Raw genomic sequence first — 18315 nt, forward strand, 5'->3', positions numbered from 1 at the left:
AAACAGTTTCTGCTCTCAGGACTCAGTAAGAAGAGTTATTGCAACACTAAACTCATCAAGTATCAAATAGTGAGGGAATCCAGGGTGTTCTGTCCTTTGCCCACTTCTTCATTTTATTCCTTTCAACCTCCCTTGACTATTTCATCTAATCTTCAAATGTTAAATTGTTCCTTGGATGCTATTATCTCCTAACTATCTGTAGTGAAGACTCACTGTCTCCTCAATGCAATATTTTAGTCCACCTTCAAACTTTCTCTTTATTCTCACTGCATTATAGGTTCCTTGAGGGCAGAAACCACATGTGATTTATTTGCATGTAAATGCCTAGTGCTTGGAACAATGCACACAAAGGACCCATTTATTAACTCTGACTTAGTCCTTCAATCTAAGTCTTAACCTAGTTACTCCCATTGGAATGTCCTAGTCTTCCAACCCAGCCACCTCATGAGCTCCTAATTCATTTTCTTGATTCAATTCAAGCACCACTTTGATGAAAATTTTCCAAAATCCTTCAGAATTCAGTCATTCTTTTCTTTGCCCAACATGCATGCCTATCATTAAATAAAGAAAATACTTTATGATTCTGGGTTCTCTTATTTGCTTTAGCAACTACATAATACATTATATATATACACACTTATGCATACATAGAAAATACATATAATATGTACACATGCATATATTATACCTAAATATATATATATACATATATATATGTACACACACATATACACACATACATACTAGTTATGTTTTACACATCTATAATCTTCTACAAGACTACAAGATCATTGAAGTCAAGGACAATAGATTATTTGCTATTGTATCCTTGGATCAACACCCTTTTTGATATGGATAAATGTCATGATTAGAAAATATTTTTATAAAAGAAAAATATGTCATCAGCAAGCAAAAAAAGAAAATAATTCTATTAAAATATTAAAGTTAATCTTTTACTTGATGCAGGTCTCATTATGTGCCCAGGCTTGTTTCAAACTCACCATTATCCTGCAGGGATTATAAGAATAAAGCACTTTGGCCAGCTAGAGTATAAAGTTTATATAAAGTTTTAGATATGCTACTTAGGAATTGGCAATTACTTATTTGATGAAACAACTTAGTTTTTGTTTCAGGCCAAAACCTTGGTCTTCCTTAACTTATTCTTGCCCAGTGCTTCATTCTAATGCTTATATTTTTTTAGCTCAGAATGGTCACTCAAAAAGTTTAATATCCAACGGCAACATCAGTATGCTACTTTCATAAAGATTAAAAATTGACCAAAGATTATCTTTAGCCTTTTAGTTATAAAAAATGGGAATAATAAAATTATAAAAAGTATAACAGTATTTTCATGTTACTCAATTTTAAGATTGTCATTTACTTAATGAGTATTTTGGCTGTCTGAGAAATCTAAGTGTACATGCAAAAGGCAAAGCAAACACACACATTAAGAAAAGCAAAGGTCTTTAGATTGTATTTTTGCATTTTCTCATATTTCTCCAATCAAACATACTATATAGAATACGTCTTTTCCCTGATTCACAATTCAGTTTTCTCCATTAGTTTCCCTTTTTTTCAGTGTCATTGATTTTCTTTTGTATTAGCTAGAATGGCTTGTGTATATTCCCTTCTTGGAATAATACCCCTGCCCCTCTCCTTCTCAGGAGGATTCAGAGAACTTTAAGATGTCATAATTAGACAAACATAATTACTAAAAATGTTTGGCACTTAAAGAATCAGAGTTGCCAACCAATCAATCTTCATTCAGTACACTAGCCCTCATAATACAGGAGTCATTTTTAAATGGATATCACAAGTTACAAGTTATGTTTTGATTTGTTCATTTTCAGATTTTTTTTAACTTTCAAAATGTTTAAATATCATTTTTACTAGTTTTAAAAATTATTAAAATTATCACAGTTCTCTAAATAACATCCACTAAGTAATTTACCATATCAATACTGGAAATATTATCATCTTGATTTATACTACACAATACTCCTGAGAAATATTGAATATTATTGAAACTAACACCAAACATGTAGTAGGAATATTATCTAAAATGTATCATCTTAATAATTCTTTTTTAATAATAAATTCTTGATTGTGTAAAAACATTTCCATCTCACCTCATCAATGTCCCTTTGGGAATTTTAGATTTTTCCTGCAACTATCCCAGTTAAAGCAAAACTGTAGGTATTAGCATTAATAGCTTCTTTAACAGAGTAAGGTTAAAAGAAGGCCAAAGAAGTTTCCAAAAGGACAGGTCGTCTCTGGGTAACTTCATATTTACAGATTATGTACATGCATACATTGACCTATGTAAGTACTTGCAAAGTCCCATGACTCTACTTTAAATCATTCGTTGGGTTTCAAAAGCAAATGCCCTCCCCTCTTTGGGTAACAGCGGTAGTCTTCTTATGGTAATACAAAAGTCTCAAATGTCCAAAGTGACAGAAATGGAGCAGAAAAGGAAATGATAGGCTAAAGTCACCAATTCTTATCTGATTGGTCCTCTGACTCTCCTAGCCCTCAGCCTGTCAGAAAAAGACACACTTGCAAGATGTCATGTACTACACCCTGACAGAATCTTTTATCAATCTCATGGCAGCAGTAACTGCTCTAACTCAAGGTGTCAGTCATCGTGTCATTGTTACTCTTGTTCTTTTCCTGGGTGTGCTCCCGTATTGCTTATCTTCTTCCCCTAGTCACAAACCCTGCCAGGCAGGAGAGCATAGCTCCCAGGCCCAAGCCAGCAGGTCTCCTTTTACACATCATGACACCACTGTCGACTCATAAGGAAGAGAAGAGAAAGAAAAAGACAGCTTTACCCGCAGGAAGGAGAGGTCCCTGTTGTGCTCGATGCTGGTTATTTCCAGGTTGCCCATGACTACCTCGCAGTTCTCATAGTATTTGCGCAAGGCCCGGTATTGCTGTTCCAGGTCAGAGAGGGAGCTCAGTTTATTCTCTGTTCCTGCACACACTGCAAAGACAAAAGATTACACATAAAGTTACATAACCTTGACATGACATGGACAATGCTGATGTCTTCCTCCAAACTAGTTCACAACAGCCAATTCCAATTCCCCAAATCAAAGTATTGTGAATGTCATTAAAAGGCACAGACCTTCACACTAATAACTAGCTTCACATTTATATTCCTAAATTACATATGCTAAGCAAGACAGTAATAAGGAGCAGGTTCTCCAGGAACACAAAGCAAGGAGATAGAAAAATCTCACTTGTTGTGTCCATACCAAGCAAATAATTATATTTAATTTCATTTAAACATGGTTTTCTTTAGGATTTGTGATTTACTCTATTTTCTAAAAGAGTAATAGGACCTATGTAAATAAATCAAAATAAAGAGATTAAAGTAATATTTTTAAAATAGTACTTATTGTCTTTGGAAATAAACTGCTCTGAGTGAATTTTTTAGATTATTAAAATATGCTTTTGGAAGACCTCAAAATGCTCTTGTTAAAAACATGTTAAGCAATTTAGACTGAGATATTTTAAGTATATACTACAAACAAGATGTGTAACAAAATATAACTTTTATTGTTATAAACTGGATCATCACTGTATATTCATGAATGTTCAGAAGTACAATGAACTGATAATAAATGACCCCAATCTTTCATGGAGGGTGTCTTGAATCTGTTCATATATGAGCACATATATATACACATATGTGTGGTGGTTTTTTTTTTTTTACTTGGTGTGTGTGTGTGTGAGATATCTTTTGAGAGTCAGGTTTTTAGTTGTTACATCTCATTGGTTCATATCCTTACGTGTACAAACTTATTGCCATTTGATGCACTGATGCTAATCTTCAACAGACTAAAAGCTTATAATATAAATTTTATAATAGTAGGATGAGAAGTTAAATTATAAATTAAATTTTAAGTGAGTTACATAATTATACTAAATTCAAGGCAAGATACAAAGTACAAGTAAATTTTCAAAGCACTCAAAATAGAGATGAGGAATGAAGTCATATAATTTGTGTGTCCTATACACAGAAATGACAGAGAATCCATGATGTCTAGAGTATTCCAGGGGATTCGTTTCTGTTAAGCTGGAAAAGAAATCTAAATGGGCATTTCCTAATTATTCAGATTATCTTAAAACCCATTTTCCAACAAACACATCAAAAATAACAAAAATCTTATTCCAAAAGTCTTAAAGGATAGTGTAGATTTTTAACCACAGTTAAAGTTCATTATAAAAACAAAAACAAAATTTTCTCATCTACATATGTAAAATTTATTTTTTGTTAGTTGAATTATGTCCTCTGAAAGATACATTGAAGTTAATCCCAGTATCTATAAATGTGACTAATAAGATTTAGATAAATGTCCCCCACAATATCTATTTGTTAAAAGCTCACTCTCCAGTCCATGGTGCAACAGGAAGACAGCGTAAACTTGAAGAGAGGTAAACACTAATTGGAAGTCTGTAGGTCACTGAGAACATCTCCAAAAGAGGGTATTTTGACATGACAGCCTAGTCCTGTCTCTTTGGTTTTTGCTCCCTAGCCATTGGATGACTGTTTTCACCCTGCAATGCACTATTCCCTATGATGTGCTGTTTCATCAAAGGCCTAAAAGAAACAAAGTCAAAAAACTATGGACTAGAACTTCTAGAACCATGAACCAACTTTTTTTCTTTATAAGCTATTCCAGGTATTTATTATAGTAATGGAAAGCTGACTAATACAGTGACTATATTTAGAAATAGGGTCTTTGTACATATAATTAGGTTGAGGGCATTAGGGTAAGCTTTAAATTCAATAAGACTGATGTCCTTTCAAAAGAGGAAAATACCATATGAATGTAAAGATTCTCAAAGCCCTGTGACCACAGAGAGTGGAGTGATAGAGCTACAAGCCAAGGAATGCCAAGATTCCAAGCTACCACCAAAAGTTAAATTGAAAAAGGAAAGAATCCAACCTAGAATCTCAAAGAATATGTCCCTTTTGAAATCTTGCTTTCAGATTTCCAACATCCAGAACTCTGAGAAAAAAACTTCAGCTTTAAGCTACCTAGTGTGTAGCACTTTGTTACTACAGCTCTAGGAAAACAATACATAGACTTTCTTCTCTCTGAAATCCCACATTTAAATAAGTGTTAAAAATCACTGCTCCTCACTCCAGAGTCCTATCCTCTTGTCACCTCCAATCTGTCCTCTCTTTCTCTCTCCTGAGCGCCAGGCCCCTCAAACACCATGCTGGATATTATTTGCTGCCTTTAAAAAGCAGATTTTGTAGAGTTCTGATGATGGATGAAATATAGCAAAGACTTCTAGAATCTCAATATCACTTTCCTCTTCCTTGATGGTAGTAGACTACAATTTTTAGCTGGCATGTGGCCACCCAACATAAAGATAATATTTCTCTCCTCCCTTGGAGGTAAGTTTGACCAAGAGACTAGGTTGTATACGTTCTGTGACACCTTCTCAGAACTTTATTTAAAACAGGGTAGAAGTCTGACTTTGCCACCTTACTTCATCATGTTCGCCTCCAGCCTTCTGTCAAGAATGCGGATGGGATGGCTAAAGATTGAACTACCATGTTGGATCATCTTTAAAGGGACACATCCTAAAGACAGCTGAGAAATAAGCTGCTGTGGGTTTTCAAATAATTAATGTTAGACATTGTCACTTTATCATTACCATCAAGACAATGGTGAAATTGGTCCTAATCCATAAAGTACTACCCATAGGAAGGATTAAACTCTAAATAAGTTATATCCTTTTGACCTTAAGTTCTTAATTACTCACTGTTCAATTAATCCAAATATGTGTATAATCTAAATACTTAGAATTTTATTTAAATCTCTCATAATGGACATATGCTAATCTATGTTGCAATTGTCTATTCTTAATCAGATAAGATAACCACAAAATGCTATAAACTCTTTGAAGACAGATGTAATGCATTTATAACTATTCTGTTTCTTCTGAGCTATACAACACAGTGCTTTGAAAAATATATATAATTAAATAATGTTAATTCAATTGATATTAAAATAATTATATCTGGTATTCAGAAAATGACCTTTAATTCAAAAAGAATTTCCACTGTTTAACAAATGGCCAGCTGTGTTTTTTGTATACCTTATTAAAATGCAAAATTGGAATAATTATGTTTTGAAATATATTTCAACAAAATTAAGATCCTCCAGTGAACAGAAAATCTGATAAATCAGAACACTTTTTTCACCAAACACTGTAATTTTTGACTTTTTATGGTATACTTTTCAACTTAGGAAATATTTTTTTCTTGATCAGGCTTTCATTTATATTTATGCTTGATTCAGACTATCTAGAATCAATAGTATATTCATCAGAACTTTTATCTTGGAAGACAGGCCTGATTTTTAAAGAATTAGTTTGGATAGATGCATAAAAATCATTCATAGTTCTCTTCATGAGGCCTCCACTGAATGCCTCACAACTTCCATTTGTCAATCGATTTTACAATCAGGCAATGTATACAAGACAATACTTAAGCCATCAAGTTTCATTGATTTCACAAAGCTGTTTATCAAAACAGAATTGAAAAATCTTCTTCACCAGCCAAAACAAGCCTAACGAAATTCAGCCCCCTTTGCCAACCACTATTATAAAGTCCTTAAACCACAAGCTTACAATAGTTCAACCCTACAAAATCCTGAATTTACACATGCTCCCTAGAGTTTTCATCCCAAATGTAAATCCAGAAGTAAAGCTATATGTGGGGCTATAATAAAATTACCAATTATTCTCTTTAGTATTGATTCAGTCACAAATGTAGCTATACTTGCAAACGTAGAGCTTTTATTCTCCTGAACCTAGGATTTACATCTAACAGTGAGTAAACAACTTAAATCCTCACTCAGCAAAAAAATTAAGAACTAGGAATTTGTTGCAATATAAGAACTTGGTTAACAAAATCATTCGATTCATGGGGAAAATAGCAAAATGAAGAAATGTTAACAATATCCATATTAATACCGAAATCAATTTTTGCCTCCAGGCCTGTTATAGCTATGAAACCAGAACTTTATTTGCTGACAAAGGAGAAACAATAAGAGGGGAAAAAATAATTAAATCATGTTTTACCTAACTCTCAAGTTAAAACACCCACAATGTGATATCAATTAAGAATTAAGTAATTATTTATTTAACACCCACTATTAACCCAGAATCTTGGAAAAATATTTGTTGGTTAAAAAATAGATATATTTGCTGGATTTTTTTGTAAAGGACTCATGTAGTTTTACAAGGCACATACAAAGAAAGCAGCGATCACTATACATAAACCATGTGTATGCTGTATGTGTATGATCAGAAGCTGTACACATACAAAATATTTGAGTGCTAGGTTTGATCTCCAGCAATGGGAAAACAAAACAAAACAAAACAAAAAAACTGATAACCTGGTGAAAAAAACCTCTTCAATTTTTTTTCTTCAATACAAATAAGTACTTTTTCTTTTAGAAACATTAACATATTAAAAATACTTCATATTGATGCAAATTGTCAGGCATTTAAAAATCAAGAGCTGTGGTGAACCTGAAAATATAAAATATTTAAAGAACATGCAAGAAGTAACAATTTCAATACTCATTACTGAGTCCTATTATTATTACATAGAGATAGAAAGTTTTGTCAGGCTATGTATTCAGAATATAAACCCAAATGGGGTAAAGTTTGCATTTTCCACTGCAAATTTAATCCAAGCCACTCTTTTCTCTCCCCTCTACTTAGGCACTAACATCCTAATTGATCTCCAAGAATTTCTACTTTCCCCAATTCATTTTCCACACAAAGGATGATTTTTTTTTTTTTTTTTAAGTAGTAGGTATAGGTGTTGAACCCAGGGGCATTTAATCATGGAGTCACATCCCTGGTCCTTTTTATTTTTTATTTTGAGACAGGGTCTTTCTAAGTTGCGTAGGACCTCACTAAGTTGCTGAGGCTGGCCTTAAACTTTCGATCAAATCACTGGGATTAAAGACATGCACCACTGTACCTGCCTGAGGACGATCTTTTAAAAACAGGAATTGTTCATATCACTGCTCCAATACAAACACTTCATGGTTTCTAATACCTTTTAACAGTCTGTGTTTATCTTTGCACAAATGTCCCCTTACTGAGAAGCTTTCTTCAACCACCTTATTAAATAGGTACCATGTTCCCATACACTGTACTTTACCAGGAAACATAAAAATGATTCTACTGAACCAGAGGTAAAGACTGTCACCCAGCCACTGTGGGTTCCCCTCCTGCCTCTGAATCACCAGGCAAAGAAGGATGTTACTGGGCTGTATGGGCTAATTGATCCTAAAAAGGGGGAAACTGCTACTAATCCACAATGTAGGTAAGGAAGAAAATGTCTACCAGACAGGGGATCCCTCCTTAGGGTGCTGATAAAGGTCGGTGGAAAACTACAACAACCCAGTCCAGGCAGGACTACTAATGGTCCAGTCCCTTAGGAATGGGTCACCCCATTAGGTAAAGATCTATGCTTGCTGAAGGCAAAGGCAATGTATAAGAAGGGAAATAAAAGAGGTAGTTAAAAATACTGGCTTTGTGTCTACTTTGTGTCTGTTACAGAAACAAATAGCCTGAAAACACCTCTATTCAAGTTTTATTTAAACCTTTCAGAAAAGGTCACCCTTTCAGAAAAGCCTTCTCTCCAACCTTATCCAAAAGAGATATCAAGTTCCAAACAATACGCTCTGTCTTCTTTCCCTTCTTTATTTTTGTTATTTTGCTATCTTTAGTTGCATTATTTATTTTCAGGTTTATCTCTTACTATGTTTGCACATTATAATGCAGGCTCCATAGGAGACAAGCTCTTTGCTTGGTCAGTCACATAGCCAAATCTCAGTCAACACTCCTTGAATAAATAGATTTGGAGTCATTGAGAACCACTGCAGAGTCAGGATCAAATGGTGTTTCCTCTATTTTTAACAGCTAAATGAACTTGAACAAGTCACTTTACTGCTCTGAGTCTCAGATATACATATCTACAAAGTGGAGTTTTGTAATAAGTGTTTTTTTTTTTTTTAACTCATTTTTTGTGAGCATAACACTTCTGATTCTTTCAACACATAGGCAAAACAGTCATTCCTCTCTTTTCCTTAATGTTCACAAAACTGCACCCCTTGTCTCAGCATACATTTTTATCATGTTATACATTTCAGAAGCCCACTTAACTAAGTTTCTATTTAGTCTTGAAAAGCTTATCATGGGATTTTCCCCATTTTTGAGAAAATTTTTAACTTATTAGGATAAACAGTAATTTGCAAATATTAGGCCATTTTTGTATGCTGAATGAAGCACACTTAATGATACATTAATAAACTTCTGGATATTATTCCTCTTATTTATTTGTACTGGGTATTTTTAACACTAAAAAGCACTAATCACTGTTTTAAAATAGTTTAATTAGATGTTATTGGACCCAGCATAATATGTAATTGAAATGGGTTTGTATTTCAGAAATTTCATATTCTACCTAACTAAAATAAAAAATACTTAAGAAAAAAACATTAGTACCCAAACAGGAAGTGTGCCTAATCATTTATATTAGATAACACTAGATAAAATGTATTTTTCAGTGTAAAAATTGGTAACTAAGAAAAAGAAAAAAAGAAAAAAAAGCTGACCCTATAGTGTATTCTCTGAATCGTTATCTTCTTACACTGTTTAATGACTCCCAAAGTGATAACACATGGAAACTGGTGAAATTGACTAAAACACTTACTAAATGATCTGGAGCCAAAATAAAAGGATGTTCATTGTCACAGCTTCACTAATAGAGTTGTAGCTAGGGAAGTCATTGCATTCTATTACACAGGTGGACAAAAGGCAAGTCCAGAGACATACGGGCAGCTCTGTGCTTGTCTATCTGAAATTGAATTACTCCTTAATTTACCTCTTTTGTTTATATATAACAATTTTTAAATACCCTAAAGCATTCTTAAGCTGCTAAAATGAATTACGAATAGATTAACTTCAAAATTGGAGACTATCACAGAAAAGCATACATGTAAAAATTATATAAAATTATTTTTTTAATTATTTTTTTATTTTTTACAGACTGCACTTTGATTCATTGTACACAAATGGGGTACATCACTTGGTTACTATGGTTGTACACCATGTAGATTCATAACATTCGTGTAATCATAAATGCACATAGGATAATGATGTCTGTCTCATTTTACCATTTTTCATACCCCCTTTCTCTCATTTCCTATTCTTAACCTAACTCTGAATGGCATGTGTTTTGAGTAGTCAACCCTAATCTTTTCTTCCTGATATAAAATGTTATCTTTGTAATGTCAGGGTTTTTTTTTTTCCATTTTATATTTCAAATACTAACTTAGCAAAATTCATTCCAAATGATTTTCAGTGCATTATATACAATATCAATAACTGATTTATAACTGTTTATATATAATTTTATTTTCTGTTCTTCAATGTTTTCCTGTTTTTAAGCATTTTTCTTAATTTATACCTCATAAAATTCCTATGTTGAAAGTAGAGAACATAATAGCAAGACTTTAATGATGAGAAATTACATTTTATGATCTATACTTGAATGTAGTAATATTTCTCTTACCACTATCTTCTCATCATCCCCTCGTGGACCTTTATGTTAGTCGCCCCCTCCACATACACACACAAAGTCCTTCTAATTTACTTTGCTGTATTTTGTTTTCTGTGGAAGTGCTAGGTCCTTAACTTTAATGTAGGTACTGGACTTGACAAGCAATTAAAGCAAACAATTTCCACTCATCAAGGCTTGCCAAATTAGTCATCTGCCATCTGGCCCATCATCTGGTTCTCCTTGAGGTCTTGCTGTGAATCTGGATGCACTATCTCAGATTAAGAGGGACAGTATAAACTTGCAAGCTGGTGAAATGCCAGTGGGAGCTAAGTATGTAAACATTAGCAAACATCTTTCTTCCCTAGATTATCATGCCTTCAACCATCCCCTTGTGTGTAATCAAAACCAGCCTGATTCTGATGCCTTATCACTGTGAGACCTTTGCCACTCACTATAATTAAAGTGGCAGTGTATGGGACTTTTTCTGTTAGAACTATTTAAAAGAAAAATATATAGGGTCGATGTTGTCAGTTTGATGCCATGCTCACATATCAAGGCTGATTTTTTAAGCAATTGATGAAGAAATACATAAAGAAATAGACAATGGCCTATCTCTTGCACTGCTTTCATTGAGAGACTTCCTTTGTCTGTTATTTTCATCAGCAAATGTTAACTTGGCTAATTATATGCAATAGACACTTTCTAGGGACAATCAAACTATAACAGTAATGGGAAAACATGAGAAAGACAAGAATGAAAACATGGTACCATTATCACCACCATGGTAACTCAGGACAATAGAAGGGCAATGAGTGCATTTACACAAATGCACTAGGTAAAGTACCCTTCTTAAGGATGGAATAAGCCCCATACCAGGGCACATGGCCTGTCAATCAAAATGTGGGCTGCATTTTATCGCCATCTGTGTCTTGGTCTGTGTATCTGCAGTAATAAACATGCATAACTGTAAACAGAAGCCTTAGTCTTCCCCACTATCCTGGTTTATCCATCCAAACTTGCTCATTCCTGGTAAAGACATGTCAAAATAAGCAACACACCTTCAAGTCAGAAGTTCCCTAATATCAGACGTGAGGTAAGGAGAAGTGCAGCAGATACACTTTTTGACTGAAGACCCTTTATTGTATCTTCAGATAATCTACATGTAAAGCCTAAGGTGAGATTTCCTTCTAACAAACTTTTCTGGAATGTTTTAGAAAACAATTCTTAATTTGCATTTTGGTCTTGAAGGAGAAACCTACCAGACGTTAAATACAGATTTCATCAAAAAATGCATCGTTATAATTTCTTTTAAATTATTTCCCCATAACCTAAATTCTATTATTCTAGAAGATTCTATAATCTCTAGCATATTGGTCCCTCTAAAACCACATTTAGCAGTGTAGTTAGTGATTTATTTTACAACATAATCGTATTTTAAAGTATGATTGCAAACAAATTCCAAGTATTAATTGTAACTGAGTACTTGATCAGGAAATAGCCACCACTAGGGCACTATCTGTCATTCATTCATTTGTTCTGACATGCACCTATTTAACAAATGGTACTTGGACAATCACAATATATATTATGGAGCTCTGAGCTAAATGTTAAAGGAATCATAAATAAAGACAGCTATGTCTATAATTTATATTATTTTATATTATAATAAAAATACTGTGTAAAATTTTTAGAAATAATATTATACAGATTTAGATGAGATTTATTAAAGAGAAGTAAATTTTTTTTTCTGATTGTGATTCACTGCCACTGGATAAGATTTAAAATCAAAAATCAAAGTTCAATTTCCCTTCAATAACATATATAATATATATAAAGAAGGATGCTTTACGACACACACAAATCTGTGTAAGTTTGAATTATAAAAGGTAGGTATGACCATGGGAAGCAATTTTCTGGGAGGTTTTTTCCTGTAACAGTAAAAAAGGATGCTACCAATCCATTCAATAGCATCTACTTCTTAAAAGATATAGCACTGTACCTTACAAACACTACCCTCAGCCAGATTCATGCATATCACTTCCAAGATACATTCCCAGTACTATTTATATATTATTTATATAGAAATTATATATATATATACACACATATATATACGTATATAAATATATATATTATTTAGTGACACGGTCTCACTGAGTGGCTTAGCACCTCACTTATGCTGAGGCTGGCTTTGAACTTGCAATCCTCCTGTCTCAGACTCCTGAGCCTCTGGGATTACAGGTGTGTGCCACCACACCCAGCAAGAAATATGCATGTTTCAGAACTATTCCATTCAGGGCTCAGTTTAATCAAACTCCCACTCCAAATCACTTAATAACTCTACAATTGAACATGTTGTAGATATCATTGTATTTGTAGACCTTTTCATTTTCTTCAATTCAAAGATCTGATGTTATGTTTGGGGGCATTTCCAAGGCAATCCACAGCCAATATCACTTGCAATTTCCCTATCACCCCATACATTGAAAGGTTAGCGAACAGAACATCAGTCTGTGTATGGACATTCAATTAATTTGGAATGTTTTCCAATATAAGTTTCACCAACCTTTGAATTTAAGATTTTGATATTCTATTCAGGGTCTTTCTTATAATGCAGAAGCGAGGGACAAAATCCCTTGAAATTAAAATCCAACCTTTTAATGGAATCTGGCTCATTTGACATGATGCATAAAGAAGAGAAGAGCTGACATTTAACACATTTTTTATTGTTAGACATGAACTCAGAAATGTCTTTTACATTTAAAAGTAATATTATTTTTAAAATATGGATATATGTGCTGTGTAATAACATATTTGAATTGTTTTTCTTGTAGTTTTGTCAGAAGTTTTAAGCAACAATAAAACAATAAATACTAAAACACATTGAAAGTTGTTTTATTTATCTTATCTCTGATAATTTGGCAGATGCAGGTATTAAAATATCCTGTTTGACAATAAAAATATTCCAATCCAATTCTCATTAATACTAATAGTAGTTCTATAGCATCTGGTTTAGTTTTTAAAGAAGAAAATGATTTATGACTTCCTTTCTTTATATAGGAGGTGGCTAATTGTATGGAGAAAAGTCTTCTATTATAGGTTTTACATCATTTATTACTTGCATTGCTATTTTTAATTAAACATGAATCCTTGAAAGTCTGTGAAAATAAACATAATATTCTCTATAAAACTACATGTATTTAATGGTTGACAAGGTTCATAAGTAGAAAAATATTTTCTAGAAGATAAATAAAATGTTTAAACTAAATTGCTTGCTGTTTACCTAAAGATAGAGGTAGGAACAAAGTATATACTGCTATTTTTAATTCTGTTGCAGCACAAATCTAATCAATTTTAAGAGGTGAAGGTGTATGAACATGACTTTTCCTGACAAATATATATTTTGTTACACAAAAATGAGGCATACTTTATGATAAATTATACAAATAAGTATTTTTATTATAGAATTCAGGTTTTACTAACATTTCCTGCCAGGATTTATAAAATCAATTTTCTGTTACATTCTTTGTAAATTTTTATTGTTTTAGATATATTTACCACTTGATTATAATTTGTAAAAATTTCACCAAATCCAATAAAGATTATAAAATCTTCTCTCAAAAAACAATTATTTGATGGACAATCCTCATGTAGATTTATCTTTTTAATTATGATTTCAAAATATAAAATAACTGTTAATACAACCACTTATTTTGCAAAGATACTTTTAAAGACTATGTGGGTACATGTATATGTGTATATATATATAAAACATTCATTTGGAAAGAAATATAGTGATAGAGAAAATGTTTTCCTTTAACTCAAATATTTGTGAGTGATAATTTCTGTGGCTGTTTATCTACTATTTCTAAATATTCACTAATTATAGATAGTGATTTTTATATTTAAAATGTGATTTTCATTTTTAGAAAGGATTTTTAAAATATTTTTAGAAAAGCAACATAGAGAACCACTTCATACTCTGCCAGTTCTTTATAGGTATGTATATGTTAACCCAGATTATTGCCAACACTTTTGATAATCCTATAATTCAATAAACTGACATTTTCCATAAAATCATGACATACATTATTTTTAATGCAAACTTGAGAAATTTTATTTTATAGCATTAAAAACAGAAGTAGAAAATATATTCTCCTAAAAACAGAATGTGAGATATACCTAGCCAACTAAAAAGAAAATTTCAAAAACATACTAATTTTCTACCTGAGTAGAATAGAAAACTCAATAGTTTGTGTGTGTGTGTGCTTATATCAGTATTCTAGTTTCTATATATGTTCTAGTTCTTCATTAATTCTTTCTATGTGATATACAAATTTTGTTATATTGCTTGCAATTTATCAATAACATCTTCTAAATTTGTACATTAAATTATGTTACTCTGATTTTTAAGTATTAAATTGAATAATTATTAGAAGTACTTCCCATCTATATATTAATAGTGCAGAAATTCTAAGTGCTTTACATGCACATAGCCATTTAATCCTTAGAGCAATCTCATATTAAGCACATAATTATCTCTCTCTCTCTCTCTTTTTTTTTTTTTTTTTTTTTTTTTTACAGATAAGGAGGAGACTGAGACTAAGAAAGTTAAATAATATAACCACAGAATTAACTAGTGGAAAATGGAGGAGTCAAAATTAGTTCTGATTTCATAAAGAGTTCTTGTTGCAAAACATGGCATTGGTTAACTGACATCTGCTAATACCTGTTTTGAATTATTTGGGTTCAATTGTAGTATATATTATGCAAGTGAAAATGCCCTAAAAGCATATGAACTATTTATATGTTGAGGACACATTACCTTTCATAAATTTAGAACTACATAGTTGTACTGTTATTATGTATTTTCTGAAAGTCTACAGGGGGTGGTACAGGTCATAGTCATTAGATTTTAAAAACAACCAGGATTTTAGGGTACTCCAATCTCAGCAAGTACAATTCGATTTTACAAATGGAGAAACTTGGCTCCTGGAACAAGAACTTTGTGACTCATTCCTCTTCTACTTTTTATTCTACATTGGAAAAAGAAAATAGTTTCAAAGATAGCCAAGTCTCTAAAAATACCTTTTAGTTACAAATGAGCTTCTATCAAGTAGTGCACATCAAAAATCTGCTCCAACACTTTAAGATCAAATTTTTCTTTTTTTTAACTAGAAAGATTTTTTTTCTCCCTAAAAGGTTTATCTACTTCTTCTCTCCAATTTCCTTCAACTTCCAATCTCATTTTAATAAAAGTCAATCCTTTCACCCATTACTCTTATAAAAATCTAGGCAGCCAATTCCTCTCCCATTTGTTTCCAATAATCTAAAGCACACGTAAATCCTGACGCACCATCAGAGGTTCTATGAGTGCAACATAACTAACATACCTACGTCAATACAATATAGTCTCTTACTGCGTGCAGTGGCAGGCACCTATAATCCCAGTAACTTGGGAAGCTGAGGCATGAGGATCCCAAGTTCAAGGTCAGCTTCAGTGATTTAGCAAGACTCACAGTACTCTCTATCTGAATACTGCAATAGCTTCTCCTCTGATGTACCTGCTTTTCCTGCCCCTTTAGAGTCTATTTTATACCAGAGACAAAATGACTTTATATCATTTAATCTTTAAATCAGATCATTTCTCTCCTTTGCTCAAAAAATCCAATTGATTTTTCAAATCACACAAATGAAATTAAAAGTCCTTATCTAGACTTAAAGCTCAAGCACCATCTGGAACCTCTGTTACTTTGATGATGTCATCTTCTATGGTGTTTCACTTACACACTAAGACCCTACCATGAGGCCATCTGCTTGTCTTTGAATGTTGATATAGAAGTTTCTAAATATTTACTATTGATTTGTGGATTTATCTGTGGACCAAGAATAGACCGCGTATGGCAAGTGGAGTGGTCAAATATTGTGATGCTCCAAAACATCATACCTAAAATCTCTCAATCACTATCTGCCATATTGTATCTTTATTTAGAATGTAAACTTTATGAGGCAGAGACTATTTTGTTCACTACTATTTTAGTGCAATTAGAAATTCTTTACTCTTAGTAGTAGTCCCATAAATATTTAATAAATGGAAAGATGGATGAATAGATGGCTATTGAAATGATGGAATTGTAGTTGGAAATCCTATTTCATATTTTACCCAACTGTTATTTTTTTGATACTCTTAATGTCAAAATCACACAGATATTTAGGAGATCAACAAGTTCAATTTATACCTCATTTATATGATCAGAGTTCAAAGTTAATGAAAGTACTCAACAAAGGTAGAATAGCTAACCAGGGACAGAAATGGCATATGCCTCACATTCCACTGAGGTTTTCATAAACTATTCAGTTTTGTGGAAAGAACTCCCAAGAATGATGTTCTGCTGCCAGAAGGAAAGCTGTTTTATGAAAGCTGGCATAGGTACTTAAGAGCATTTGGTTAAACAGCACTAGTCACTTAAGTAATTAGAAAATAGATCCTTAGTAACATCTTAATATTTATTTTTTTCCAAATCCTGGTTAAATGAAGTCAAATGTATCTTGTTTAAGAGGCAAGTTTTCTTTTTTTTTAAGTTGGTTTAACAAAAGCAAGTAGTATATGTAAATAGAAGCTAAATAATATTACATGATAAATATGATCCTCAAAAATTTTGTATCAAAATATGTATTTCAACTCAAATTTTAATGAACTTGTCATTGAAAAGATCCTTGTGGAGGTCACTTTATTTTTAAATAAATAAGTTTGTTGTAAGAGAAATAACCACTTCCTAATTTAACTCTTTTATAAATTTATATTTCAAAGGTCACATTTGCTTAAATATAGTAATACCTGCACCTAACAATTGCATAACAACTAAATATCAATAAAGTAGAATATTAAATTATTATAACTATTATGTTTATAAACTGTTACATATTTTACAAATCTATTACATTCATATTAACTATTATATCCCAAATCAGATAAGAAATGGTTTTAAGAACCAAAATTATTAGATTAAGACCCAGGATTCTAACTTTGGGTATCCTGGAAAAGATGACTTTCAGAGTTATTTTGAAAATTTTCATGAGTTAGCAATAAAATTATCCAATGTCCAGAAATTCTAGATAGCTTTACCTTGGTATTATTTGTGACTCATGGGCAAGGAATAGAAGAAATGGGTCAAATAAAAACAGATTAAGTTCTTTTACACCCATACACATTGGGAATGAATAATAAAACTGACAACTGTCTCTCTTACAAGCCTTTTCCTATTTGTACTTTATTCAAATATAAGTTAATTAAATATAGGAAAGTTAACTAAAAATAGACCAAGGACAGAAAACCGATTCGATGTCATCACAGCTTTGGTTGTTCTGGGGAAAATGCTCAGAGGATTCTATTGCATCATGCCAATCATTTTCTTCCAATATTGTGATTTTACCTTGAGAATGAATTCTCAAAGTTATGTTCCACACATACACACATATATACACACACACACATACAAACACACACACCTACCTATTCTTTGGAAATTGACTTGAACTTTACTAATTCTTCATAACCTATTAAATTTGCCATACATTGAAACTGTGCTAAAATATCCAAAATATAATCAGATATGATTAAAATGTCATCCATCATTCAACTCACTCAAAATTTATTCCTTTAAAAAAAGTTCATTCCTTTGACCTCACTTTGAAATTCTTTGACA

The 18315-nt window shown here is 32.3% G+C and overlaps 1 protein-coding gene across 5 annotated transcripts in view; it reads right to left on the reverse strand.

Moving 5' to 3' along the window:
* Positions 1-18315, reverse strand: part of Erbb4 (erb-b2 receptor tyrosine kinase 4) — a 1062955-nt gene that overhangs the window by 660496 nt on the left and 384144 nt on the right. For all 5 annotated transcript variants that reach the window (XM_047545016.1, XM_047545015.1, XM_047545020.1 and 2 more), the window contains exon 2: positions 2832-2983. In XM_047545016.1, the coding sequence (XP_047400972.1) occupies positions 2832-2983 (152 nt within the window). The remainder of the gene's footprint in view (positions 1-2831; positions 2984-18315) is intronic.

Source organism: Sciurus carolinensis, chromosome 3, assembly GCF_902686445.1.
Source record: "Sciurus carolinensis chromosome 3, mSciCar1.2, whole genome shotgun sequence".
NCBI lineage: Eukaryota > Metazoa > Chordata > Mammalia > Rodentia > Sciuridae > Sciurus > Sciurus carolinensis.